This window comes from Electrophorus electricus, chromosome 17 (assembly GCF_041902795.1).
Source record: "Electrophorus electricus isolate QZ-2024a chromosome 17, ASM4190279v1, whole genome shotgun sequence".
NCBI lineage: Eukaryota > Metazoa > Chordata > Actinopteri > Gymnotiformes > Gymnotidae > Electrophorus > Electrophorus electricus.
This window is the reverse complement of record NC_137513.1, coordinates 4,711,150-4,739,067: the sequence shown is the minus strand read 5'-3', so window position 1 is coordinate 4,739,067 and position 27,918 is coordinate 4,711,150. Positions and strand designations below refer to the sequence as shown.

The window sequence follows — 27,918 nt, the reverse complement described above, 5'->3', positions numbered from 1 at the left end:
TCATGTAAGTGATGATTTCCTTTATTTTTGGAAGGTAGATTAGACTGGCCATGGGAGAAAAAAAATAATTTTTTATTATTAAATTTTTTTCTCTGTAGTTTATATAGTGTGTGTGTGTATATACACACACACACACACACACATATATATACATACATACACTGTGTCTACACACACTCAGATCTGATCACGCCACTTGGCTTGATGTGTGTTGTCATGCTGGGCTGGAGGCAGAGCTGGGAGCCCCGGAACCCAGGCGCTTTCTGATCAGGCAAAACACTCCCTGAATCGGGTTAAGGCTGCTTACCTGGATCACCCAGAGTTCCAGCCAGCAGGAGATCATTGTAGCGGATGAAGCGTCAATGTTGCAATACTGTTCCTGAAACCCCCCCCCCCCCCCCAACCACTGAGGAAACTCAGCTGTGGTCCTGCTTCTCTCCCTCACCTGGGTGGATGTGCGTAGTGGTATGGCGCACAGCGTTCCGCTTACGACTCGAGGCTGCTGATTGGACCCGACACTTGTGGCCGAGGAGACGTGTCTGCTAGGAGAAGCAACAAGTGATGCGGAAAAGCTTCTGGCGAAGTCTGCAGTCTTTACAGCGATAAAGCGATTGATTTGGGTTAAGGCTGATTTGGGAGAACTGCAGTCTACAAAGGAGGGAAGGAGCAGGAACACGGGACTCGTTTATTTTCGCCCTCTCACTCACACACACACAGCGTGTAGGTGGGCCAGACCACCTCTTTTCTAACACCTCTGGGTTTTGATTCAAACCAGCTATTTGCAAATTAAAGCAGATATTGTGTGTCCTTCACTCTGTTACTTCAACATACAAGTTTAGTAGCACCAGCAAATTGTGGAGTCACATTGTCTGGACTATTGTAGTTTATTAAATTCTGAATGCAGGGCCAATATGGTGCAGTACTAGTGTAAATCTGGCCTGTTTTTTTGCTTTGAGTCCAGGTCATTTGAGACCTGGGCTAAATGAGGGATTCCACCTCCGCCGTGGCTGTGCTCACGGTTCCGGGGCTATAGCAGCACTCTCCCTCAGTCGGGCCAATTCATTAGAATTACTGCTGGAAAATCCCGTGTGTGGATGTGTGCAGGCTGTCTGGTGACACTCAGCCTGCACACCTCTCTGGCCATGTCGGAATGACTAACCAGCCTCCTGTTTGAGCCAAGCGCCTTCCAAGCTGCAAGACTCGTACGGCTTGGAGACAGATGAGGGGTCGTTACTGCAAGGCAGGACATTAAGAGAAACGGTGAGAAATTATGAAAAGGTGAGAAATTGTAGCGCTTAAGGGCCATAGGGCAGCAGGAGGAAGGAAGTGGGGGCGGGGCGGGGCGGGGGACGAAGCCGGAAGCAAATAGGGTTCGCCATAAATGTGCCACCTCTCTCTCCCTACTTGATCATACCGGCAACGGCGGGATGAGACCTGTCAGGCGGCACGTTCCCCTTCCACCGCCGAAGTCGGATTATGTAATTCCACGGAAAGTCTGAGTGGAGAAACGAACGAGCCAGACAGTCTCATTGAAAGGGCACAGTGCCCAGCACACGCCTGTCTCCAAAGCCACCGCACGCAGGCCTGCACAGCTCAGTCCAGCCTTTTCAGAACTCGCCAGGAGCACAATACAGCTCAGTCCGACATATCGAAATACGCTTTCAAAGACTTTTTTTTTTTTTTTTTTCAAAAGGACTGAGCCTAATTAGCTACTGTATCTGCCTTATGTGGCCATGTTTAGAGACTTTCCAGTCTGTCATGGTAACGTTTGGTGCCAGCTTTGTTAAGCAGAGGCTAACATTACTCAGCGGAGATAAAATTAGCCTCCCGCACTTTTCGAGGCATTGTTGGCTTCAGTGGCTAAGTGAGCAGCGTAACCTGACAGTTCTCATCCTCTTCTGAATACGGAGACTTCTGTCAGGAAGGCGACTCAGCATGCCTGTGCGAAGTCGGATTCACAAATTCTTATGGACATGTAACGCAAGTCCACATGCTTACCGACACTCATACTTTCTTGACCTGCCCACACACACACACATCTGATGTTTACTCTTTTATGTTGCTGTCAAGGAGCCACACACAGACACAACACACATGCTTGTGTGGCTACAGCGCCGTGACCAGGGGATATTGTGTGTAGGATGTTCCTGTCAGGAGCTGTTCATGCCCATGTAATCGTGTCCATGGCGACTGAGCGAGCTTAGCAAGAGGTCAGGAAATCTGGCTCTCTCCCCTCTGTCTCCTTGGGGGCGGAGCTTCACTGCTGTCCTGGAGTAAACCCTGACGCGTTTTCTTCCTCGTGGGAGCAGCCCACCTTTTGTGTAACTGGACGTTCGGCTGCTTCGTTGTTGCCAGACACCTGCAGCGATGGCGCGTGTGCATCCTGGAGGAAATTCCGTCCCTGCTCGACAAAGTCACAGGTCAGATCCCCCCAGGTCCGAGCTCAGGAATGAAGCTGGATGGGCTCAGTGAGTGTCTCCGGGGGCCGTTCTGCTTGTCGACATGCAGACGCGAGCGTGCCAGGGCTCTGCCTCTTGGCGATCAGAGCAGCCCAGAGCGTTAGTGCAGCCCAGCGGGCCCCTTACCCGCTCCCACGGAGGAGGCAGGAAGGGTGAGAGGAAAGTGACGTCCCCCGGGGGGGACGGCAACCGGTCAGGAAGGCGCAGCGGAAGCCAGAGCAGCAGCTCCAAATTCTTCGTAGAAAACGTCCTCTAATCCTGGCAGCGATCCGAGGCGCACCTGAAATTCCAGCAGAGCGGAGGGTCGCTTCGGGTCCTTCTCAGCTCCCTGCGTCACGAGGCACTTACAGCGTCCCTCCCGTTGCTATGTAACGAGAGAACTGATGCCAGCATGACCTCATCATTTCACATGTTCGTCATTGCTAAACTTAGCCACTTGGACATCGCACCAGTGTCAGGTTCAAGGTTGGACGAAAGGTCCGCATCCCACATTCTAAAATACACCAAGACACCCAACAACTCGAGATGCCGTGTTTTTCCACAGCTGCCCAGATCCCCATGAGAGTCTGCCTGATGGCCCTCTGTGTCTGCCTCTCTGCAGGGAGGAATTTGGTAATGTGGCCCAGCCTTGGCTAAGCCTCCGGGGCTGACAGCCTCCGACATGTGGCTTTGCTCTGGAGGCCACCTCCCCACCTTGTCCTTCCACGTCAGCGCCGTGCTGCCCTCGGAGGGTTTCGGGGCCAGATCGCCCATCCAGCGTCCTTGCTTTGGCTCCAGCGGCTGGCTGTCGAGTGCAAGCGACGCCTCCTCTGGGGCTGGAGATGGGATTTGCTTGCTGGCCGACGATTGCCAGGGCTCAGGCAGCGGGACTGCATCGTTGCACAGACATTGCATAGACAAAATGAGCAATCTCTGCCCTGCTGAAACTGAAAGTAGTACGTGCTGGATTACAATGTCTAATTAGCACAAATATTTTCGCTTATAAGTAGTTACAAGGTATTTTCCCCCCGTTTTAAACTTGAGCTGAGTATGTTTCCTCATTTAGGTTTATTTTGTATAAATTATTTGTTTTCGGTTTATCGTATTTTTTATTCAGTGTACAGGTATTTTTTTTGTTTTTCTGATGCCTCCCTCCCATTGTCTACGCCCTAACACACGACTGGTGACATTTTGTAAATAAGCCAGTCACTGCAGCTAGTTAAGAATTCTTGGCAGACAAGTTCCATCTGAAGTGTATGGGGTGGGAGGGCTCCGTGTGCGAAATGGGCTGTGTGTCTACATCAGTCTCTCATCGTGGCTTTGTGCAAAGTAATGGCAGGCTTTATATTTGTTGTTGTTGATGTTGTTCTTGTTGTTTGCCAGACTCAGTGCTAAGATCCTGGAGGTGTCTTCAGTTTTCTCTTACAGGCTGAAGTTCCAGAGAGGTTAAACAGTGATCAGTACTCTGACCTGGACTGTCTCCCTGGGTGACGGACCTTATACAATAGCCTGGACCATATGACTGTGTGATTGTGGCTGTGTCAGCAGGCGCATGTATGTGTGTGCCTGTGTGTGTACATTTGTTTTAGTATTTGTGTGTGTATGTGTATTTGTCTGTGTGTGAGTCTTTGTTTGTGTGCAAATGTGCATATGTCTTTGTGTGTGTCTGTGTAGGTGTGTGAATGTGCATGTGTATTTATCTGTGTGCATGTGACTGTGTGTGTGTGTGTGTGTGAGAGAGAGAGAGAGAGAGAGAGTGAGTGCGCATATGCCCTTTGTACTGCTTGCTATGTGGACTGGTACGTAACTAAAGGTCAGGGGAGAGGCGGAACATGAGGCTCCTGCAGGGAGATCTGTGGCCGAAGGTCACCCGTGCAGCCTGTTCCAAACGCTCTGTTCCTTGCTGATGGCAAAGGGCTTCGATCTCCTGGCTATGCACCTTGTGGCACACCACTGGGCTGTTTGACAGGGGTTCTGTTTGTCAAGCTCTCTGCCTGCTGGTGCTTTCGGTCGTCTTTCAGCTCATCCAGTTTTTGTTGCTCACTGCGCTCCCGTGCGTTCAGCTGCAGGTCCCGTGCACTCGAGGAAGGCCGGGCTGGAGACATCTGCCCTGAACCAGCGTCTCCTCCAGATGACCCGGAAGCTCTGGGGCTGTGAGTATTAAGTCTCTAAGGGTAACCCCTGAGAGGGAGAGAGCTGGTCTGAAGTCAGTTCTCACCACACACCACATAATCTTTTAGGATCATGACTGATCCTGTGTCAGAAGCCATACTCGGAGGCGCTTGTAGTTTATGTGGTAGATTGTCTGTCTGCTATGTTGCTGCCCCGCCCTGCCCCGCCCTGGTCCTGGAACCTTCAAAAACTTCAGAATCCTCATGTGCTTTACTTGGGTTTTTCTGACCATTTTGCAGGGCTGAAACAACTGCGTTAAAGCTCTTCGACATGCTGCCGGTTTCCTGGAAGGACAGCGAGTACTCAGCACTGCAGGCTGCTTGCTCAATCTGTAATAATAATCATAATTTCTCAAATGCCCTGCCAGGCTAATAGAGACTGTTACCAATGGGCCGGACTGCTGGGGAAAGTTTGAAATAGAAAAGATCAGAAAAATGCCCCAATGTGCAAATAATAATAATAATAATAATAATAGTAATTCACAATAAGGCACCACCATCATCGTCATCATTAGTATTATAGATATTATAATGCATAAAATAATTTGTTCAGAAAAACAACTTACATCATCTAGATAGAAAGAAACATCTAGATTTAGCTGGAAGTGAATCACATCAGTGCACAGTCACAGGTTCAGACCATGTAGACCTCTATGCAGATGGCACAATTGATCTAAAACACTGCACACTTTATCTACCGTCAGATCAACACAACACAACACAACACAACACAACACAACACAACACAACACAACACAACACAACACAACACAACACAACACAACACAACACAACACAACACAACACAACACAACACAACACAACACAACACAACCATTCCGCGTGTGTGTAGCCTGTGGCAAGCGGGCTGCGTACAGCAGGCTGGCCGTGCTCTGGATAGGTGGGGTGGGAGGGGATGGGTGTGTCCAGCTCCACTGTGATTGGTTGAAAGCCTTGTCTGTAGCGCCAGGGCTGCCCAGGCAGACGGGGCATGGATGAGCACCCGTGTCCTGCTGTGTGACTGCAGGGAGGAGCAGCTCCCGGCAGGATGGCCCAGGTCCCTGCCTGACCTGCACCGCCTTGCAGTGTTGGGACAGTACAGAGGCACACATTTGGACAACACACGACAAATTCAAGTCAGGTCAGGTTTTCTTGGTATTCCCCCATAGAGTTTGTGTACACTGGAACGAGATGTAATTTCTTGTGTTCTATCACGAAACACGTTAGTGTGTATAGCGGCACACTACATACATGCCAATGAGCAGAACAGTTTGGAAATGGACACCATGAGTGTGGGTTCTCTCTCTCTCTCATACTCTCACACACAGATACCTTCGTGCACCACAGGAACATGTCACCTCAGCTCAGTTTCCAACACCACGTCTCTGTAGCACCTGTGTGTTCCTGGGGTGTAGCTTCATTACTTTATGAATGAGAGAGCTTTGCTGTGCTCAAGCCCAGCCGTGACTGGAAAGCCTAGCAACTATCACGTTCCGCAAACACACCGCGAGGCATTATTATTATTAGTCAGAGTTCCGTGACATCATGTGAAGGATGTTCCTCGAAAATGTGCTCCCTGTCTGATAAATACATGCACAAACTGCATGCACACGCACACACACACACACACACGCTCAGAGGCACGCGGATCCGCTGACGTGGGCATGCTGACGCAGTCTCCATGAGTCACTCTGACACCAGAGCTGACTTACAGGATGGTTTGCATCCTTTTGCGTGTATCACAGGTGGCGTGTCGCTCTGGCCCAGGACCCAGACACGGACACGGACCCGCTCACGGCCGTTCTACCGCAGCTGCTCTCTATATAAAGGCTCCGTTCCTGGAGCTGGCAGCGCCTTCGCCAGATCATTCAGGCCATTAAATATCTCCCTGGATGGGTAGGGAAGTGTGTTTGACGTTCGTACTGTAATACCATGCCTGACGTTTAAGCAGAATCTCTTAATGTTCCTGATGATTAAATGTTCTTTTAAGCACTAGCTCGAGGACTGAAGTGTTACTACATGTGAATCCCTCAGCCCAGAATGAATAGAGCAATTCATTTGTCCTGTGTTGGTACAGTGTGGGTTACATTATTGAAATATAGCAGGCATATTAGACATTTTGTCAAACAAGTGGTACCAAATATGCTTTTTTATTGCTACCCATGGCAACATTCTGATGATGAAAAAAGTTGGCTTTTGAAGTGTCTTTTGAAAGTAGACCAGCAACTTTGATCTCATATGTACAACTACAGAAAGTGTCTCATAATAGGTCTTAGGTTCATCCTCTGCATAAAAGACATGGAAAGGAAAGGAGATTGAATAGAATATTAGAATAGGACAAAAATAATTAGGGAAGTAAAAAGCCATTTAAAAGGCAGAGCTCTGTCACATCAATCTAGGTAGCTCATGAGTCAAAATGGAGTCTAGTGTGTCCTGTGTACATTTACACTGCTTAATCCTCTTTAAATGTCTTATTTGTGTATGAAACTGGGCAAATTACAAACTGGGGTAGTGATAATAGCAGTTTCAAATAACTGCCACCAGAGGGCGATCAACGCTGCAGCAAATTTCTGGTTGGCCCAGATCCAAGTCCTCATTGTTCTCACTGGGAACGGTTGTGCAATCCCAATGGCCACATGATTTCAGGAATTTTTAGTGTACTTTGTAAACTTAGTAAGCGTTGTAGACCTTCTTTCAAAGGAAGGATCCTTCTTTGTTCCCTCCACACACTGCTGCGTCTTTTTTCCCTGTTCAAAATGTATTGTTCTAATAATATCTCTGAAAAAGATCAGTTCAATTGCTGGCTTGTACGCAGCGTCAAAGCCCAACCAGTATAACTGCACGGATCTAATTGCCGCGGCCCTTCTTTGTGATCCGGAGACGATACTGGGGAACCGTAAAGCAGATGTGTTGTTTGGAGCGCTTTTCTCAGCGGGAGCTGCGCAGGCCCGGCACGCTCTGCAGCTGTCGGCCACATGTGCGCGGCGGGGTCGATGAGTGCACGCGCGCGCCCTTGTGCGGCGTCTCTGCTCGAGGCAATTAACGACGGAGGGGACGCGCGCGAGCGCTTGGTGTGGGGCGGCGCGTTCAGACACGCTGCGGACGTTTTTGGGTTGACGCAGATGGGGGTTAATGGTGCTGAGGAAATCCCTTGTTTTGATGACAAGGACGGGGCTGTCTGCTTTAATCCTGTCATCCCTGTTTTATAAGACGTGAGCAGTAACCATCAGCGGCACATCGACGCTGCCTGCTGGGTCTACCGACGTACTTATCCAGACACATTCAGCCACACGTGTGCAAACACATACATATTAAGAGCTGACATGGAGAACAGTTTGCTGCATGGCACAGAAGGGATCAAAAAAACTATCTTGTACGGAGGAACAAACGACATTCCCAAATTCATCACAGGATCGAAGGTATGGCTTCGCTTTCGGACGGGTATACAGGCAATTCTGTCATGCTCTTATTTCCATGGAATCCATATATTGCCACAGAGCATATTTATATATTGTCACAGACATCCAACTGTTTATAGAATTTTGTTGCATCGGATGTACTGATCTCTTTGAATGAACCCTGCAGGAAGAATGTACTACCTACATAATCTTAACTAATGATCATGTTTTCATTCAGCTCTTAGCTCAGAGAAAATATATAAATTTAACTCTTAAATGTGACAACAAATGAACTGATCAAATCAAATTTATTCTGCATGGTAAAATTAGCACTGTTAAATAGATGACTGTACATCAGACTAATTTAACTACTATTTTTTCCTGTGCAACACAAACCTGTGATGCATGTGGAATATCAGACTCCAGTCCTCGTAAGCCACAGTCCTGCGCAGTTTGCTAAGTGGCCTGATTTAACACCTCTGTTTTTAACTCAGCCATCTTATTAGCAAGCCCTTCGTGACCTGTGTGTTAGAATAAGGTGACCTGCACTGATACACTGAGAGGCTCTCATACCCCAGCTTAAAGCATCTCACTCATCTTACACTGCCAGCGGTTTCCAAATTGTAATGACCTGCAAGCAAGATATCGACTGACAAGCACTGCGCCAGGTGCCAGGTGCCCACTGCACCAGGTACCAGGTGCCCACTGCACCAGGTGCCAGGTGCCCACTGCGCCAGGTGCCAGGTGCCCACTGCGCCAGGTGCCCGCTTGTATCCTTCCCCTGTGGCACACAGGTAACATTCCACTTCCGGACCATGCTGTGCAACGACGACCGCACAGCACTGGATGACAGCCGAAAGGTGGGCATGCCCATGGAGCTGGTGATCGGGAACATGTTCAAGCTGGACGTTTGGGAAACGCTACTCAGATCCATGCGTGTAGGAGAGGTGGCTGAGTTCTGGTGCGATGTCATCGTGAGTATCCTCAGCTGTGAAGTAGCACTGGTGAGGTCTAAGCGAACAGCACTGTGTAACTGCGATCACATTGATTCTGCAGGTGCCAGGTGGGCTTTACCAGTAACACTAGGCCCACCTTTGGCAAACACAAAATACCAGCTGACTAACTCTAGCCTCCCCAAAAACCAGTTCCAGGGCCAAAGTCTCTGCACAAACAGATTTGTCATCATGTTCATTGTGTGCCAACAGGGGCATGGCGATTCTGTTCATGTATGAGTTCCTTATGGTGCTGATCTCTCTGCACTGAATTAAAGCCAAAAAGGAAACGCACTAACATTTGTGCAGCTTCAGTGCAGGTGCTATGGCAACAGAGGACAGCTACCATTTCAATCAGCTTTCCTTACGCATGAGCCAGGACGCAGGTCTAATCAGCTAATGTCAGCGTTATTCAACACCGGTGGGGGCCGTCTGAGGGTTACCCAGACTGACAACTTGAGTGACTTAAAGGTGGATTAAAGAACCTGCTCCACCTCCATGTAACAATTGTTATGTACTCCTGTACACCTGACCTGCACGTCCTGAGGCACATTACCTCCCCTAGCAACAGGGAGTCCATCACATCTCCTTTTTTCACTCTCAGTTCCAAAATATCCTAGCAACACTACCAGTGCGAACCATACCAGTATCTCAGTTCGCCCGAGAATAGTGAACTCTGAGTGCAGCTTTTGTCTGACTGTACTGTTTCACTGTTGCACGGGTTTGTACCCGCTCGTGTCTTTAGCGTTGCCTGTGTAAAGGTGGGCTGTTTCTGTCGCTGCCCAGCACACTGGCCTGTACCCCATGGTTGCAAAGAGTCTGCGACGCATTGCTGAGGGCAAAGACCCAGTAGACTGGCACGTACACGCGTGCGGCATGGCCAACATGTTCGCCTACCACAGTCTTGGCTACGAAGACCTGGACGAGCTCCAGAAGGAACCCCAGCCACTCATTTTTCTGCTGGAGCTACTGAAGGTTAGAGGGCGCGTGTGACTCATTTCCCTCCAGTACAATCTGTCACATGCGCAGTCATGCGTAAAAATACACATACACACACACACACACACACACTATAATAAAAGTAGAAGGAAGTGGTGTGCTAAGGAAAAAAAAAAAAGCTAAAGAATATCCCAGTAATAACAACGGTGAAACTTCCCACGAACGGCCACTAGGTCGAGCTATGGAATTGTTTTCAGTCCCCAAGAGCAAGATCCACTGAGAGCGCACACACCAGGCGTCTCGGGCTCCCCCGAGACTGCTCGAACGTGAGGTTTGTTTAACGCGCCTGACTGCGTGCGGCGTTCAGGTGCAGCAGCCGAGTGAGTATGAGAGGGAATCGTGGGCTCTGAGTGATGAGGAGAGGCTGAAAGCTGTTCCTGTACGCCACGACCAGGGCAACAAGCTCTACAAACAGGGACGCTTTGAGGAGGCCACCCTGAAGTACAAGGAAGCCATCTTTTGCATCAAGAATGTGCAGTCAAAGGTAAACCAGCCGGTAACTGGACATAACTGGAAGAAAGGTGATGAGTGCTCTTAAAAACCTTTATGTCTAGCAGTCAAGTTCAGATCAGTTTGTAGTAATAGCCATGGAATACAATATGCACTTTCAGCACTTGTGGATATGTTGTTTTCAAACTAAATTCTCTCCAGAAGACACTGGCACAGTTTATTGACTCCAGCCGTGCATTCAGATGTATTTTTGTATGTATCTGCTTGTGTGTGTACGTGTGTGTCTTCTCGCAGGAAAAGGCCTGGGAGGCCCCATGGCTGAAGCTTGAGAAAATGGCCAACACTCTCACGCTGAACTACTGCCAGTGTCTGCTGCGCATGGCCGAATACTATGAGGTCATCGAGCACACATCTGACATCGTTAACCAGCATCCTGGTGAATTTTATTCCCAGCCTATAATATCAAACTATACATTTATCTGACACTTTTATCCAAAGCGACTTACAATTATGAGTGAGTACAACTTGAGCAATTGAAGGTTAAGGGTCTTGCTCAGGGGCCCAGCAGTGGCAACTTGGCAGTGGTGGGGTTTGAACCAGCAACCTTCCCATTACAAGTCAAGCACTTTAACCACTGCCCTGAAATGAAATGAAGTGTACAAAAGCATACAAATGTACACTCTTTACTAATTTTGATGGCTGATCACAGTAATTTTGGCTGAGGCATCGTGTGGAGTAACAGTGACACTCTGGGTGTTTTCAGAATGGCATACTAAGCACTCCGGTATAAAATGGTTAATGCTGTGTAGGACTGATGAAGGGTTTCTACCTGCGGGGGAAAGCCCACATGGAGGTGTGGAACGAGGCGGAAGCCAGAGCTGACTTTCACCGGGTGCTGGACCTGGACCCAGGCATGAAGAAGATCGTCAAGAAGGACCTGGCGGTTCTCGCCATGAGAATGGATGAGAAGAAAGAGGAGGACAGACTGAAATATAAAGGCATGTTCACAACCGCAAGTGCGCCGAAGACCCCTGAGCAGACCATGGCGGGAAATATGAAGGCAGAAGAAAGTCTAGAACAAGCACCTGCCGATCTAGAAGATCCAGAACAAGAAGCTCAGCAGCAAAGTCCAGAGGAAGAACCTCAAGCGCAAGAAATTCTAGAACGAGAAAATCCAGAGCAAGCATCTCCGCCGGAAGAAACTACTGAACGAGAAATTCCAACGCAAAAAACTCCAACGCCTGTGACCTCGGAACAAACAATTCAGGCCCAAAAAAATGAGGAAGAAACAAGACCACAACTGATAACATCTGAACCAGAGTCTCCAGACAGTGATGTGGAAGACCCTTGAATTCACCCCCAACAGAGCGTTTAATGTGGACAAATATCCATTCATCTATGTATTTAATGTTATTTACTGATATACTCATTAAAATTAAATTTCAGTACAATGTCTAGAGTAGAAATAAACATCCGAATTCCACCTGCCTACCTGAACTACATATCTTTCTTAAAATCATGAGGCTTTAATAAAGGACATAATAATAATAATAGTATATTTGCAAATGGAAGTTTGTCTGTAACAATGTTGGCAACAAGCAGCTTACTGATCTGTTCCATGCAGTCATAACACACTTCCACTTCGTTTCCGTGCCGCTCCCACCTGCAGCTGCCATCTCGTGGTGATGGCGTCCACAAGGCCTGCTGTTCTTTATGTGTTTTATGTGTTGAATGCACGCATTGTATGTTTTGGTTCCGTGCCACACCCTCCTCACGTGGCGCCGGTCGAGTCTTATTTGCCGCTGTTTTATTTTGGCTGTCTTTAGTCTTTAGTCTTGTGTGTGGTTATGTTCTTTTTTTGCTTTTTTTTATTAAACTCTTCAGTTGGAGACTCATGTTCTATGCTAGTCCTTCACCTATGGGCTGGGAAACCAATCAAAATGGGGACATTTTTGTGGTTGCGCGGGGAGTCGTGTGTGTTTCACCGAGGACAGCGGGCAACAAGTCGACCCGTTTCTTTCCCATTTCTTGAGCCGCTTTGCTCGGTCTGTACTTTAGTGTGCAATTACTGCACTGTGCAGTACCTGAGGATTGTGGGTGATAAGGAATGTGGAACTTCCAGTCAATAACTGCTGAGCTTTGAAGTAAAGGCCTTGGTTATTGAAGTTGGTATTCCATATCTCAGAAAGATTTCCTTTGACAAAATTCTTAGACCCACAATTCATGCATTTTCATATGACAGTATTACAGAAATCCATCCACCCTGTGCAACATGAGGACACCCTATGAAAATGGTTTGCAAGAAAAGGGAGCGAGGATTTAGGCAGAGCAAGCCAGCCTTGTGGACATCTGATCAACTCGTTTGTGCCCTTGTTACAATGCTGTGAGTCCCAAAGTGCCTTATCTTCCCCTGATGCAGACGATTGTAGCACAACAAGGTCACTGAAAGTCTCACTGAGCTCATGCAAAAACAGTGAGTACATGCAGCTATTCTCAGACAGATAAGGACAGACTGAGCACTCTACAGCAGCACGCTTCACTGCTGAATCAGCTAGATTGTTACCCGCTGCTTCGTCGCTCACAGTTGGGGTGTCATGTCCCTTTTCCTTGACAATTGCTAAATGATTGGGAAGCGTACATGCCTGCAGTAAGCTTGCAATGAGAGTGACACATGACATGGTCTTGCCGCCTTAAACCTTCTCCGTGACCAGATTGTCCGAAGTCCGGGGGCGCACCGAACGCATATTGATTATCTGTGTAAATAGTGACAGGATTGTCCTTGAACGTTATCCTTGTGTACGCGAACGAATCCAAGCAACCAGGAGTAGGGAGAGAGTGAGCGTTGAGAAGTACATTTGGCTATGTGCACACAGCATAGCCACAAAGACACACGCCATCACTCAATCCGGCGCAACATCATGCCTGCAGCATGACTGCGTGAGGACTGTCGAGGGCCAGCTGTGCTTCTCCTGCGTCTGTGCTGAATTTTAGAGGGACGGTATTTGGTGCAGCTGGAGAATCCTGCAGAGAAAAGGGTTTAATAGTCAAGTTACTAGTGCACGTCAAAATGCTGTCATACCCACAACTCCGCTGAGCTGTTACAGGTTGTGTGGCAGATGTACTTAACACCGTGGTGACCTGATGACCAGGATGCAGTGTCCAGTTATGTGAAAGCACCAAAGCAGCAGCAGCAGCCACAGCACATAAGCACGGAGAAAAAGCTTGTGCCACAATATCTAAGGCTGTTGACGGGTACGCCACAGGCCTGTAACCTCCACCGTGCTCTTGTTCCTGCACCTATGCTGTGACCCCGTCATGCTCGTAGACGTGGAAGGGAAGGACGTAGTCAGGCAAGTCTAATGCAGGAGCAGAGTGGAGAGATGACTTCAGGGAAGTGAAAGCTGACATCAGCTTGGTTGTCCGTTCAATCCGATCAGGGGAGTCATTTCTGCATACAGAGCGTAGGGTCTTATTATAGTAAAAGCAGTCAGGACGCCAAGTCCAAAGAACCCATCCTACCTTTCTTTGATGAGGGGGGCTTAAAGGTTCTGGTAATGTCCACACGATAGCAAGTCACAAACAGCGGCAGCAAAGCCAGTCGGTGAGTCAACAAAAGCTTGGGCCAACCTAGTACAAGTTATTTGTTTGTTTCTAAATGTAAATATGAAAGTGGCCTGTGTTACTGAAGAAAGCAGAGCACAGATCAACCAAGGTGAAGTGTGTGTGTGGCTGGATTGCTGTTGAAAATACTAGAGACATTTGGAACAATTGGAGGGTGAGGAATAACTAAGTTATTGACTTTCCTCAAATCTTGACTGCTGCCCCTTCTCCCCGGTTTGTGAACTGGATTGATTGGGGGTATTAATGGGGGACACAATGGGCATCAGAACCCCTAGTGACAAGAGAGAATTGATGTTGACGGCAAGGCCAGCCTCCTTTTCAGGCGAGGGTGGGTTATAGCCTACGTGGCATGGTAGTGGGAGTGTGCAGCTGGGTCCTCTATGTTTTGCATGAGGTCAGACGCACTCGTTCCCTGTGCTCTGCCCACAGAGAGTGCTGAACTGACTGCCGTTGGTGCAGAATCACAACACCGTAGGCAGAACCGCAAACAGGTCATTACATGATTCAGCGGTCAGTGAGAAATTTGCCTGTGCTACAGTCATCATAATAGATTAAAACATCAGTTCAGAAATATCACAAATCTATGCTGAAAATATACCAAAATAATAATAATAAATACCGGTGTCACCCAAAAAACTTTCTTTATTTTGTCTAGCATGGGCCGTTTTGAATACGAATGTCTTGGGGTTTCTGAGAGCATCGAAGAAACATGGGGTGTGTTTAATGCGGACATAGTCACTGCATTATGGTTTTGTTTCTGTTCATTTATTTTCTTTGGTTTTGTGAATTTATCCCATTCTATTTTCATCTTAGACTAAATTGCTAATGCTGATTGCATATACTCATAATCCCCCTAGGACACGTGTTGCAGCCAACCACAGGTGTCCTTTGGTAAGGTATTCTGTGCCCAGGGATTAGGTTTGGTAAAGTATTCTGTGCCCAGGGATTAGGTTTGGTAAGGTATTCTGTGTCCAGGGATTAGGTTTGGTAAGGTATTCTGTGCCCAGGGATTAGGTTTGGTAAGATATTCTGTGTCCAGAGATTAGGTTTGGTAAGGTATTCTGTGTCCAGAGATTAGGTTTGGTAAGGTATTCTGTGCCCAGGGATTAGGTTTGGTAAGGTATTCTGTGCCCAGGGATTAGGTTTGGTAAGGTATTCTGTGCCCAGGGATTAGGTTTGGTAAGATATTCTGTGTCCAGGGATTAGGTTTGGTAAGGTATTCTGTGCCCAGGGATTAGGTTTGGTAAAATATTCTGTGTCCAGGGATTAGGTTTGGTAAAATATTCTGTGTCCAGGGATTAGGTTTGGTAAGGTATTCTGTGTCCAGGGATTAGGTTTGGTAAAGTATTCTGTGCCCAGGGATTAGGTTTGGTAAGGTATTCTGTGCCCAGGGATTAGGTTTGGTAAGGTATTCTGTGCCCAGGGATTAGGTTTGGTAAAATATTCTATGTCCAGAGATTAGGTTTGGTAAGGTATTCTGTGTCCAGAGATTAGGTTTGGTAAGGTATTCTGTGTCCAGAGATTAGGTTTGGTAAGGTATTCTGTGCCCAGGGATTAGGTTTGGTAAGGTATTCTGTGCCCAGGGATTAGGTTTGGTAAGGTATTCTGTGCCCAGGGATTAGGTTTGGTAAGATATTCTGTGTCCAGGGATTAGGTTTGGTAAGGTATTCTGTGCCCAGGGATTAGGTTTGGTAAAATATTCTGTGTCCAGGGATTAGGTTTGGTAAAATATTCTGTGTCCAGGGATTAGGTTTGGTAAAGTATTCTGTGCCCAGGGATTAGGTTTGGTAAAATATTCTGTGTCCAGGGATTAGGTTTGGTAAAATATTCTGTGTCCAGAGATTAGGTTTGGTAAGGTATTCTGTGTCCAGGGATTAGGTTTGGTAAAGTATTCTGTGCCCAGGGATTAGGTTTGGTAAGGTATTCTGTGTCCAGGGATTAGGTTTGGTAAGGTATTCTGTGCCCAGGGATTAGGTTTGGTAAAATATTCTGTGTCCAGAGATTAGGTTTGGTAAGGTATTCTGTGCCCAGGGATTAGGTTTGGTAAGGTATTCTGTGCCCAGGGATTAGGTTTGGTAAGGTATTCTGTGCCCAGGGATTAGGTTTGGTAAAATATTCTGTGTCCAGGGATTAGGTTTGGTAAGGTATTCTGTGCCCAGGGATTAGGTTTGGTAAGATATTCTGTGTCCAGGGATTAGGTTTGGTAAGATATTCTGTGTCCAGGGATTAGGTTTGGTAAGATATTCTGTGTCCAGGGATTAGGTTTGGTAAGGTATTCTGTGCCCAGGGATTAGGATTTTGCAATACTTCCCCCCCATGTGAGAGAACAAAGAGAACAAGCTGGGTTGTGCCAAAAAGAAAACTGCAAAAGTAATTCTCCCAACTAGTATGTTTGAGACTTTCTATTTATGGTTCGGGGGTAAAACGATTTCTTTCTGATGGAAGATGATCACTGTCCAGAGACAGACAAATACTTCCCACCACAAAAATGGTTTGAAAGAAGATCTCCAACTTAGGATGCTTGAGGCATCCTATTTATGGTTTGGAGATTAATTTTTTCCACCACGAAATAACCCGAACAATTCTGAAAACTAATAGATCGTCAGTCAGGAGATGGAAGGCAATGCATCGTGAAATGACATTTTACTGACCTCCAGCTGACAATCCCGGACGAGCCCCCAGAATCGTAAGGTTCTTTAGTGTGTTGTTCAGTTTATTTGTTGTTCGGTCCCACTTTCTGACCAGTCTGTTCTTTCCTTGAGAGCATTTGTAGTCAGTGAAGCTCGAATTGGTTAGCGGAACAGGAAAGATATTTGTAGGGTTGAGGTGAGGAAAATGGAGGGGAAAGCAGGGTGTGCATGTGTGAGAAGGTCAGAGGGATGATGGCAACTAGAGCTGGCTGGGATAGAGCAGGTGGAGAGTAGCCAAACGCTACTGGCTGTCAAGTTCTACTGATAGAAGGGAAATCTTTCATGCCATGAAGTACGACATTAAATCAGAGAGGGCAGTTAGTTCTGCAAATAGGACATAAACTGCTGAATCATCAGATTAGAGGGGCATGGACAGTCCATGTTAAGGGGCACCACACTGGCAACTTGGCAGCACTGTGGGTGGAAGTGGCAACCTTCGGATTACTAGTGAAGCACCTTAACCAGAGCTACACCCCCCCCCCCCCCCCCCCAACACACACACACACACACACAATCCTGAGCAGCCAAAACAATACTCAGTTTAGTGCTTGGTACAAATGAGCTGATTCAGATAATGAGTTTATAAGGCTTCGTAGTCAAGAGCAGGAAATTCAGGGGAATCTTTGTAGTCAAGAGCAGGAAATTCAGGGAAATCTCAGTACTGGATGCATGCAAAGAACTTCCTGATAAGGGAAACTCCTCCAAAAGCCTTTGAAATGGACCAAGATTTTAGTGTAAATGCAAAAAAAACAAAAAACCTTTAATGCAAAATAAACTTGGAAAAGAAAACAAGTTGGTACAATCATACAGCATGTTTTGTGTTTATTTACTGGAGCTCAGCCCAGTTTATTCACTTATAGGCTATAAGTATTATATATTCAAAAATATATAATGAATTCATATATAGGATAACTTTTCCAAATTATATTTGTTTTAGAAACAAATTTAAGAATAATCGATTAGATTAAAATGCCTTTATTACTATTAAAACCCATTCTGTCAGGTGTGTCAAAACTATTGTTTGGTACTGTACTCTACTGTACTGCAAACCTCTGTAGTTTGGTGATGTATGCATGCATTACAATTCAATACAGTGTGTGTTGTCACGATTGATTCACATAAACAGATCAGTATCTTTTAGCTTTCAGGCAATTTCCCTATGGTATTCTGCATTCATAGGAGCTATACGCAGATCACGTCTTTAAAATCATACAGCTAACTTGCATCTACTAAAACGACAGGACAGCGATATTTCTAATGGCCAGCTATAGTTGTTAGTCACTTCAGCAATTGTCCCTATTTTCCTTTTTTTTTTTTTTTTTTTTTTTGGATTGTTGAATAGAACCTATAGTCCACCCCCCTGCCCCCCAAACACAGTACTCAGTTTTAGTAGGTTACTTTCCCAGTATCAGGACCAATGTCCAAGTCAATAAGGCTAATATGTCAATGACAAACATTACAATGTCACGCAGGACGCAGCAGTGCACTGAAATCCTCAGTGAAAATCCCGCTCCACGGTGATGTCGCAGCGTCCCAGGAGAGCACGCGAGAGGCGTGAGTGAAGCGCACGCAGGGAGTCCGCTTGGAGCGTTCACGCTCGAGACGCGCCGTCACACGGTCGCTGATGCTGATGGGAGGAACCTTGCGCCGTGTGAGCCTGCTCCTGACCAAGTGAAGCACGCACTCTGGTGCAGCAGGAAAAAAAACAAAACAAAGCACGGCTCGCTGCAGTTCTGCTCTGTGTTTGGAATTGTAAACGCAAAAAAGTGACTTTTTTGATGTTGCTCTGAACCTACTTCGGAGTCTGTCGCAGAGACACGGCGAATGCCAGACGACTCAGTGAGTGATTTGTGCTCCTCTGCTTTTGTCCTATGGGGAGAGCGCGTGTACGGTCTAAGGGAGAACCAGGTGGATTGCATATAACTGCGGAACTGAGGCAAAATTTTTAAACGTGACCAAGAATGAAGAATGACCATCTCCAAATCGAAGAGTGACGGTTTTCTTTCCCATCTCATTTCAAATGGGTGTAATTAATTCTTTGTTATTTTAGCACCTTTAGAGCATCGAGTTGATGCTTGGAGTCATTTTTTATTAGAAGGATTAGTTTCGCTGGAAATTAGACAAAATAGGTGAGATAGCGACTAAAATAACATTCCTTTAACTGCAAATAATGGGAGTTTAGCACTATCATCTCATTTTTAAATAGACTAATTCATACAAAACGGGAGTTTCTCAAACATACCCACTTTGGATCTGAAGAATGGCAATAAACACAGATACTGAATTTGACCTGGGAGCACGCGGCAACCTGGGAGAAAGCGGCAGCGCGCAACCAGCCGAGTCCCAGGAGACTGAAAAACTTCTCAGTGCCACGATCACCGAACCCGCTGGTGGCGGCACTGGGATCAAGATGTCCAGTTCCTTCACAGTCAATGTTGGAGGTGAAAAAGTCACAGACGGGGACCAGAACGGTCACGGCGTACCGCTACGGTCAGGATCGACGGGGCAACTCGGATCGGCCCAACTCTCGCCGTCCCGGGTCAGTTTAAGTCGCACTTCATCGACCGGCAATGCCGTTCAAGAGGACCCCAAACCTAAAGACTATCTCTTACTCGTCATTCTATCCTGCTTTTGCCTGGTGTGGCCGGTCAGCATCGTCGCACTGGTCTATTCAGTTATGGTGAGTAGCTGATTATATGAAAAGCTGCATACGGGACTGCTCGTGCTTTTCTCATATTTGGTGGGAGTGATAAGAATTTGGACGACACCGCATTTACAAGGTAAGGGAATAACCGCTTTCCGCCTTTAAAGAGAAATAAGGAAAAAATCGGAACCCATGCGCCTCTACTTATGTGTATCGGCGCTACTGCACCGGCGCGTCCCACGGTCCAGCGCACCAAACCGAAGTGATTTCCAGCCCTGCACATCTGCGCGATAGACTGGCGTAGTGCCGGGCGGGAGAGACACCGTCCACCCACACAAACCTGCCGCAGATGACTCGCACATTTAAGGCAGAAACTGCGCCGTAAAAAGAACCACTTGCGATACCATTTAAGTAGCACATTTGGTGCGTAAAGCTCTGTTTATAAAGTTTGTCCTATTTCATTGAATACTAGAATTACTTCTGGAAAGGAACAAGATAGCCCACAAAGCAGTATTCCGTCGTCGGCAATGGCTCGATGTTCTTCAAGATGTGCAGATTTTAACATAAAAATACGGCAGAAATTGCAGTAGCCAACTAAATGATAAACTGATTATATCAAATCTTCAAAATGTTTCATTTCAAAGGTGACCACTTCTCTACTATGTATATTTGTTCATGAAAATTTTAACAAGGAATCATAACTCATAATTGTTCGTGCACCCCTGGAGAAGAGGCGAGGGAGCCAGGGTACGCATATTGGGCGTGGCTCCACGCAAAGACTTGATTGGTCTCCATCGTCTCATAAGAAATTATAGGACCGAGGGTGTTCCGTCGATATAAGGGTTCCCTCCATGGTAATATGATGACTATCTGAAGTACTTATTCCCAGATGTGGTCATTAGACTCCCGTTAGTCTGAAAGAAATGTATTGAATACAGCTGGATCTACCCCAGACACTGTTTTGTAGGGCAAGCAAATCCATTACCCCTCTCTCTCTCTCTCTCTCTCTCTCTCTCCCATTCCTGAAACGATATGGCCAGGCAGCTGGCAACAGGCTAGTGCGTTCCTGAAGAATGTCCACCACATTTGGAATTAAAACACTTATTTCCATTGCTGTGGTAACCAGAACAACTCCCAAACACAACAACTCTTGCTGTTCTTAAATGTGGTAAATAGGGATAGCACCTAAAAGACTGTGATGTGGAGAAAAATGTTACTACAGCAAAGTGGGTCATGATACAGTTGTTTTTTTTTCATCTGCAGCACAGCAGTGATCAGTCCCTCTCTTTGGACTGGTGGCTGCCACCCTTTCCATAGGGAGAGTGAGGAATCATCACGCTGCCAAGGTGCAGACGGCTTATTTTAGCCTCTGCTTCTTCAGCAGTATCATATGTGTATTGGAACTCCCATTGCTCTGTGTTAGTAAAATTAGAATTTGCTCCAGTTTTCAATGACACAATAACAAAGACACATGCTCAAAATGGGGGGAGGAGGAGGATGCTTGCTAGCCTTTAGGAAATCTCAGATCTTTTTAGGCCCACCACCTGGCGAACCTGGCCATGACCAGACAGATGCAGTAGACACGGGAAGGTCCACAAAGATTATTTATGTAGACATGCAATAAGGACTGAGACTGTGCTGTTACATGTGCCTGTGCCACTGACCGTAGTCAGTGTCTGAACCTGTTCGCCGCACAGCTGGCTTCAAATTGGCCGGGCCATCCTCCAACGGCTGGCGGAGGAATAAGAGCTAGAACAGCGTCTAAAGATTTCTTCCAACTCAGTAGACCATGAGGCAATTTAGCTTCTGTGCAGACAGCAAATTTCACCTGCGATCCAGGCATCGTGCTGATAACTGAACTCTTCTCGCCTTGGAGGAGATGCTGGAGGAGCTGAGGTGCAACATGTACCTGTGCAGTTCTTCTCAGCTATAACAAAGAGAGCAAGGGAGTGAGAGTGAGAGAAAGACAGAAAAGGAGAAAGGGAGCTAGAGCAGTCTGTAACAGACAGGCCATTACCCAGGTACAGTGGGTTAGTGCACTGTCAGAGACTCTCAAGATCAGTGGGGGGGGGGGGGGGGGGGGGAGAGAACACATCGGGTAACCGAGGTGAGTAAGATGTGATTTGAAGTTGCAGATCACAGATGCAGGAGGGAGTCCATTACTGGGAGTGGAGATGGCAAAGGAAGTAATAGGCTTTTATTGGGCTAAGCAGACTCCAGCCATAATGGGAGGGCCACTACAATGGGGCTGTTACTGCACGCTCGACATATTTGCAGCTGAACACGGGCCTCTGCGCTGCGGCACAGAACACGCGTTTGTGTCTATTCGTAACCCCCCACCCCACAAGAGTGCCTTTTTCTGTAAAAGCTGACGAAAAGCTCAGGAAGCACTAATGCCTATCGAGCAGCTCGCACAGACGCGTGCCGCACATTTTGAAACAGTATCTGCTTCACTCTTGCTGTACTAACCGAGGCATCACTTTATGAATGCTTACTGTCAGTGAGATCATGTTTCTGGCACATCTGCTCACAATCCGACAGCAAAGGCTTTATATACAGTATAGGGTGCAGTGTCAGGTGGCCAGGGAGCCTTTACTATGTGGATTGTGAGTGGGTGGGTGGGTTTTGGTTCCGAAGCTTCAGTGCAATGTTACTCGGAATGTAACACTCTTCCTTCCACACACATGACTCTTCCCTCCATTATTAATGGATCAAGCACTGTGAGAAACCACTCAGATCTCCCGCAACCTCACAGACTCTGCTGGCCACTAGTAAGGGGGAGGGGCTGTGTGCAGGAGCAGGGGGTGGGGGTGGGGGTGGGGGGCTGTGTGTGTGTATCTACATATATGTGTGTGTGTGCGTGGGGGGGGGGGGTGTTTATCAAATATGTCAAATAACATGCATAAATGATTGTGTGTTATTAAACAAAGGTACCATGGGACACCAAAGAATTCCAAGGAAAGTATTGCTGGCCGTCCAACTGGGGAATCGATATGGCCATTTATCACACCATGGGCACTGTTCCCACCCCCCACCACCCCTTACACAGCAGAAGCACATCTTAGATGCCTGCACAATTCCTCACTGCCTTTACAGTAGCAGTAATGTGAAGCACTGCAGTCCCCGAAGCCTTAATAGCACACAAAGAACACAACCTGGCAACATCTCAGTTCAAAAATGGCCACTTTGTCTTGCCGCTATATTATATTAAACCGTGTGATAGGGGTGGGGAGTGAGATACCTGGGCTGCAGATGGCAATTCTACTATGCGCTGGTTTTTTTTTTTAAAGAAGTGCCATTGATTCAAAACACTGAGGCAGCTTTTTTACTGTGATTGGACGATCGGAATCAATAACTCTCGGCTGCTGCAGCCACACAGTTTACTTCTAAGATTTCAGACCTGCTCTGCAGTATCTGAACTGCACTGAAAGATTTAACAGGGAGGATGTCACATTTTCCCAACCACTGCAGGGTAATGACAATGCACTTTATTGGTTTTAATACTGGTAATAAAGCAGAATGATGCGGAAGGAAGAAATCAGGTCCAGAGAGCTGCTCCAGTGCTGCAGTCTCTGCGTAGCACACTGTTATGGCCAGCAAGTCGACCAAACCTCCCTCTGAGACAATATGTGACACTGTTTGGGGGGGGGGGTCTCCGTATTCTCCTCAAGAGCAGGGTAATAGAACAGTAATTCTATCTTCTATTGTAGTGACCTCTGCTCTAAGCTAGCACACCTGCACTCCAGTGATATAGTATAAGTGGCAGGCATGTACAGAGCATATGAAATAAACAAAATTCATGACACTGAAAAGGTTAAATGCTTATTTTAAAAGTCAATGCGCATTATTTTAAAGTAATTTTAGTGTGCTAGCATCAGCACTAAAACATATCTGTAAGCATTACTCAGAGGATTTGTGAGATTTTTTCCCCCCTAAGAACAGGAACCCACTGCAATTAAGTGCTCCTATGTCATGTACCCACAACATTGCCAAGGGTTGTTCAGCACCCTGGACAGCGCCACCATCATCATCTTTAGCACCTCCAGTTCAGCTCATGGGTGACGTGATAACACATATGGGAACAGCACTGTTAGGTGAGGTTGGCCACTGCCAGAGGTATTTTCTTTAGATTCTGGTGCTCGGTATTGATTGCTTTAATGCAGTCTAGTGGACGGTCTTTCCCCAGGAGTGCAGTGAAGGACTAATGGGAAATAGTGGCGTAGGGCCCTCGTTAATGAGCATATATTGTCATCAGGGAACCCAACATGTTTCCGCATCACTAAAGCAGGTCTCAGGGCCACTCTGAGCTGAACACATCCCCTGTCCATGTCCAGGTTTCATTCACTATTGTCACGATTCAAGCCATCAGTGTCTCCTTGCATCCCTGGTCCTGCTAGTTTAACTGTGGAATTGAGCAGCTGATGAATGGCAGAACACACCGTGTCACATTACTGTAGTTATTTTAAGCAGGGGAATAAATTAACTACTGTGACGAGTCTCCAATTTATTGGAGACAAATGTAGAAACAATACTTTCATCTAGACACCAAGGCCAGTCAAAATTTGTGCAACTCTACCAAGACATATACTTTCAATTCCCTCGATAGTGCATGGATAACATTCAGCTATAGGGTTCTTGTTCGATGTTGTTTAGCTTCTGTAATAATAACCCAGACCCAAGTTTGAAGAAAAAGTATTTAGTGAGATCTGGTAGTAAGACAGAACCATCCAGCTGGTTCTAGTTCCACTGAGCTGTGTATGAGACTTGGGATTTTACAGTGTTTTCCACCGCTGACTCTGCCTGTCTCTTTCAGTCCAGAAACAGCCTTCAGCAGGGTGATATTGATGGGGCCAGACGGCTGGGTCGTCTGGCTCGCCTGCTCAGTATCGTCTCCATCATCCTGGGCCTTCTCATGATAACAGTGTACACAGTCGTGACAGGTAGGATGCACGCTCACACACTTCATATTTTGTCGTTTGTCCTCAATTAGAACCTTGCTTGTGGCTAAAACCAACTTAGCTTACTACTTATTGCCAGTTTTAAAAGATTGGCTCAATTAGAACAAACTTGTCAAAGATTCTAATCAAGAATAAATGCTGAGTTTGAGACTATAATCTAATGCTCACTGAGTACACCCTAATCTTCAGAGTGAAGTTTACCACTTCCTGTAAGACTGCTGGTGTTTATGCTTAAGCAAGTAAGAGATGTAACACCAGCGCAGGATTCTGGGTACAGCTGTCAAGAGTACATGAAAGTAAAAAAAACAAAACAAAAAAAAACTAAAAATAAATTAGCAATAACACGTAATTGACGAAAACACAAATACACTTAACACGTCCAGCTTTTCATTTAAGCATATAGCTGAGAACTTAGAACCCCACCTCCGGACATGTTTAGTAGATATAGTTAGAACACGTCGCATTTGCAAAGTACTGTACTGCAATGCATTCTGTAAAGCAGATATTTGGATGAGACACAGCTTGTTTGTTTCTGCTTTCTCTCACAGTAACTGGCTAATGAATGGAAAACGCCTAGCCGAAGAGAAATAACCATCTGAAGCAAAAAAAAAACCAACAACAAATCCCCTCACCCCCAAAAACCAATTAAAAAAAAGGTTTCCAGTGTAATTACAAAAAAACTCCTTCTTCTAAATTAAACCACAAAAGAAAAAAAGAATTAAAAGGAGTGTAGTGAAAAGTAAGATCTATTTACAGAGAAATGACATGCATGCATTGCCTTAACGTGTGCTTGATGAATTGAAAATAATGAACATTGACTATTGGCTTAGTGTTCAAGAAAGAAATTGCTGTTCCTCTGAGGAACTGACTGAAGATTATAAAGAGGATGAGGAAGCTTCACCACAACCACCTTCAGCAGGATGCAGAGACAAGGACTTCGAACTATGAACTGCATCATAACCTTATATTACTCCAGGTCTTGTATTCAAAAAAGTATACAGATGCACAGATATATTTGCAATTTAACTCTTAACGTATATTTTATATGGAGATTTGTATGCCAAGCTTACCTAAGGCCACGGAAATGAACGGGAAGAAAGGCGCAATGGACAGTTGCCTTGTCAGCACAGGCTCCCTTGTAGCCTCACTGGCTGTGTCAGAGGGAATGGAAACAAATCCAAACGGGACGGGTTTTTGTTCAACCTATTTATTTTGTAGCTTTTGTTTACAAAAACGACCACCTGCATGTCTTCCTTAACTTTGAATAACCTAATGTCATCGCCTCCCATTATAACCACTGTAGCTTTTCAGGTCGGGATAGCGGAAGCAGTGGGTATCCAGCACTGTCGGACTTTTCTCTTTGTTTTGACGTTGGGAGCAGTCTGAGTGTAGTGAAGCGCATGTGAGCCCCCTCCCCAGTCTACGCTAACTGCTGAAGCATGGACATCTGTCTAGAGGCATGAAGAGTGCCAGCAGCATCCTAAGCCACAGCCCCACTTCAGAACAATATCTGAAACTAGAGTGCTAATCACAGACCCCACTAGTGCAGAATGCCAGGCTACGCCCTTTCAGCCTCCTAACTTATATGCTATATATCCGTATATTTAAAGAAATATTTAGGCATGCTGTAAGCAGACAGTACACCTGTTTTCTATTGTCACTTGAAAACAACATTTTACAAATGAGGCTTTTGTTTAAGGGATGTTGCATTTATAGGACACGTTTGAAAGTATTTACTCCCTCTCTGTGATGTCTTTAAATTGGAGACATGAAAAACACCCATTTATGATCTATTATTAACAATATCAGTAATGCCAAAGATTTTTTTTTTTTTTTTTTAGAGTCAAAGCAAAACAATAACAGTTCCAAAAAAACCCCTCAAGGGTCTAGTCGTGCATCTTCGATGAACTACGACATTCCCATTCAGATCTGTGTTGAGAACTCTTTGCTGAGTGGTATCTAGTCAATAGCGCTATTAATTCTGAATCAAGTATTTTACCTCCCTGTTCACTCATTTCAAAGCACTTATACTGCTTGAGAACTGGATGATTCTTAGCACCAAATTCCAGATTTTCTTTATATCGCAATAAAATGGCTGACAAATGGGGCGATCAACTTCTTCTGTCCTTGACACGCTGCCTTGGAAGCGTTATTATAACATTATACGGTAGCTTGCTAGCACCTACAAAACATCCGAAAGGCAATGACAGGTTTTGGAATGCTGTTCTTTTAGCTGTGCCCTGAATGTGTATGAATGTTAAGTAAAGATGCTAATTCGTAGAACAGGAGAAGCAGAGCTTTCTTCCTTGTGTCGCATATATTTTGTTTGACACATTCTATACTTATTGCACGGGAATGTGCAGTTGCCAATACTGAGGAGATGCAAAAGTGCTATCTAGAAACCCAATTTTCTTTACATTGTTTTTGGTACCTTGGTTTTCCTTGGATACGCATTTTTTAATTTCATATTTTTAGTGTGTACTTCTGCACGTGTGGAATAAACGTTAACATGCATGGTCCACAACACACATCTGGTTATTGATCTTGCATTTGTTCATTATGGTGGAGATTCTGTACCACTACAAATCTACAGAAGACAGTTGGTGCAGAAAGAAATCTGAAAGGCTACATCATTTGCCTCTTTTCAAATGCACACACATGACTATATTCAAGACTACTTGCAATTCACTTACAAAGTCCTATCTGTCTGATCCACACAGAACAGCTTTCTTCCTGGCTACAGGGCAACCCAAACTAACACATGCGCAGACAACTGAATTCCACTAGATTCTCATTTTTAGAATGTTAGGCTTTAATCAGTGTGAAGTTTATTAATAATTTATTTATAAGCACACAGCATTACAACAGAATTGTTTTAATAAGATATAGCAGAATAGGAACATTTGAACCCACGTCTAGGTGACTAGTAATGAAGTCTTTGGCTTAATGAAAGATGAAAACAGGCCATAACCTATGCATAACGCAGGGAGTAAACTAACAGCATTTATTGCATTCAGGACTGAACAGTTCACTGTCAAATCACAATGAAATTTATAACCATAATCCTCAGGGAAAATGTATATAAAACAATCTTGAGTTTGATCCACACATGCTGCACATTAAATTAGTTAGGCCTGTATAGAATGTAGCTATGTGCTACACCTTTATGTGTCTCTTCTGCTGACGGTTTCTCCATCTCCACACATCACCTTGAGAGGACTACAATGACATTTACTTCTACATGGTTGTCTTGCTCCAATAACCACATCAAAGGATCAGAATCTTTCGAGTTGTCAAAAGCTTGCTGGTGTTTAGGGGAAAGTAAGCCAAGGTTCCTATTGCCAACTCCCAATTTTAAACCTGGGCAGAAATTAACAATAAAGGCTGGCAATGGTTTATTATAACCAATCACATCAAGGTTAATTGGCTCCTGACTCCTTTGATGGTGAAAAGCAAAAAGGTGCATGCTTTTCTCAGGTGCCGGGTAACACATTTTATCATTATTTGTATGTGACACAATCTGACATCCCTACATTGGGTTAAGCAGCTAGAGCAGC

The 27,918-nt window shown here is 45.8% G+C and overlaps 3 protein-coding genes across 5 annotated transcripts; all 3 read left to right on the top strand.

The window, feature by feature from the left end:
• Positions 1 to 3,120: 3,120 nt before the first annotated feature.
• LOC145651873 (uncharacterized) lies at positions 3,121 to 7,593 on the top strand. The gene is made up of 5 exons (XM_081700441.1): positions 3,121 to 3,319; positions 4,276 to 4,591; positions 4,850 to 4,941; positions 5,637 to 5,750; positions 6,355 to 7,593. Exons 1-5 carry the CDS (start codon positions 3,121 to 3,123, stop codon positions 6,507 to 6,509), a joined length of 876 nt encoding a protein of 291 aa, XP_081556567.1. The 3' UTR covers positions 6,510 to 7,593.
• A 203-nt stretch (positions 7,594 to 7,796) lies between these two features.
• aipl1 (aryl hydrocarbon receptor interacting protein-like 1) lies at positions 7,797 to 12,337 on the top strand. Of its 3 annotated transcripts, XM_026997729.3 has the most exons (6): positions 7,797 to 8,028; positions 8,802 to 8,981; positions 9,786 to 9,974; positions 10,306 to 10,482; positions 10,743 to 10,884; positions 11,258 to 12,337. In XM_026997729.3, the coding sequence occupies exons 1-6, from the start codon at positions 7,933 to 7,935 to the stop codon at positions 11,797 to 11,799; spliced, it is 1,326 nt and encodes a 441-aa protein (XP_026853530.3). In that variant the 5' UTR covers positions 7,797 to 7,932; the 3' UTR covers positions 11,800 to 12,337. The 3 variants fall into 3 exon arrangements, with proteins under 3 accessions (XP_026853530.3, XP_081556036.1, XP_081556035.1); XM_081699910.1 differs by lacking the exon at positions 8,802 to 8,981; XM_081699909.1 differs by lacking the exon at positions 10,306 to 10,482.
• Positions 12,338 to 18,438: 6,101 nt separating this feature from the next.
• Positions 18,439 to 26,889, top strand: trarg1a (trafficking regulator of GLUT4 (SLC2A4) 1a). Its single transcript, XM_026997725.3, has 3 exons — positions 18,439 to 19,439; positions 24,217 to 24,343; positions 24,910 to 26,889. Exons 1-3 carry the CDS (start codon positions 19,020 to 19,022, stop codon positions 24,918 to 24,920), a joined length of 558 nt encoding a protein of 185 aa, XP_026853526.2. The 5' UTR covers positions 18,439 to 19,019; the 3' UTR covers positions 24,921 to 26,889.
• The last annotated feature ends 1,029 nt before the right edge of the window (positions 26,890 to 27,918 follow it).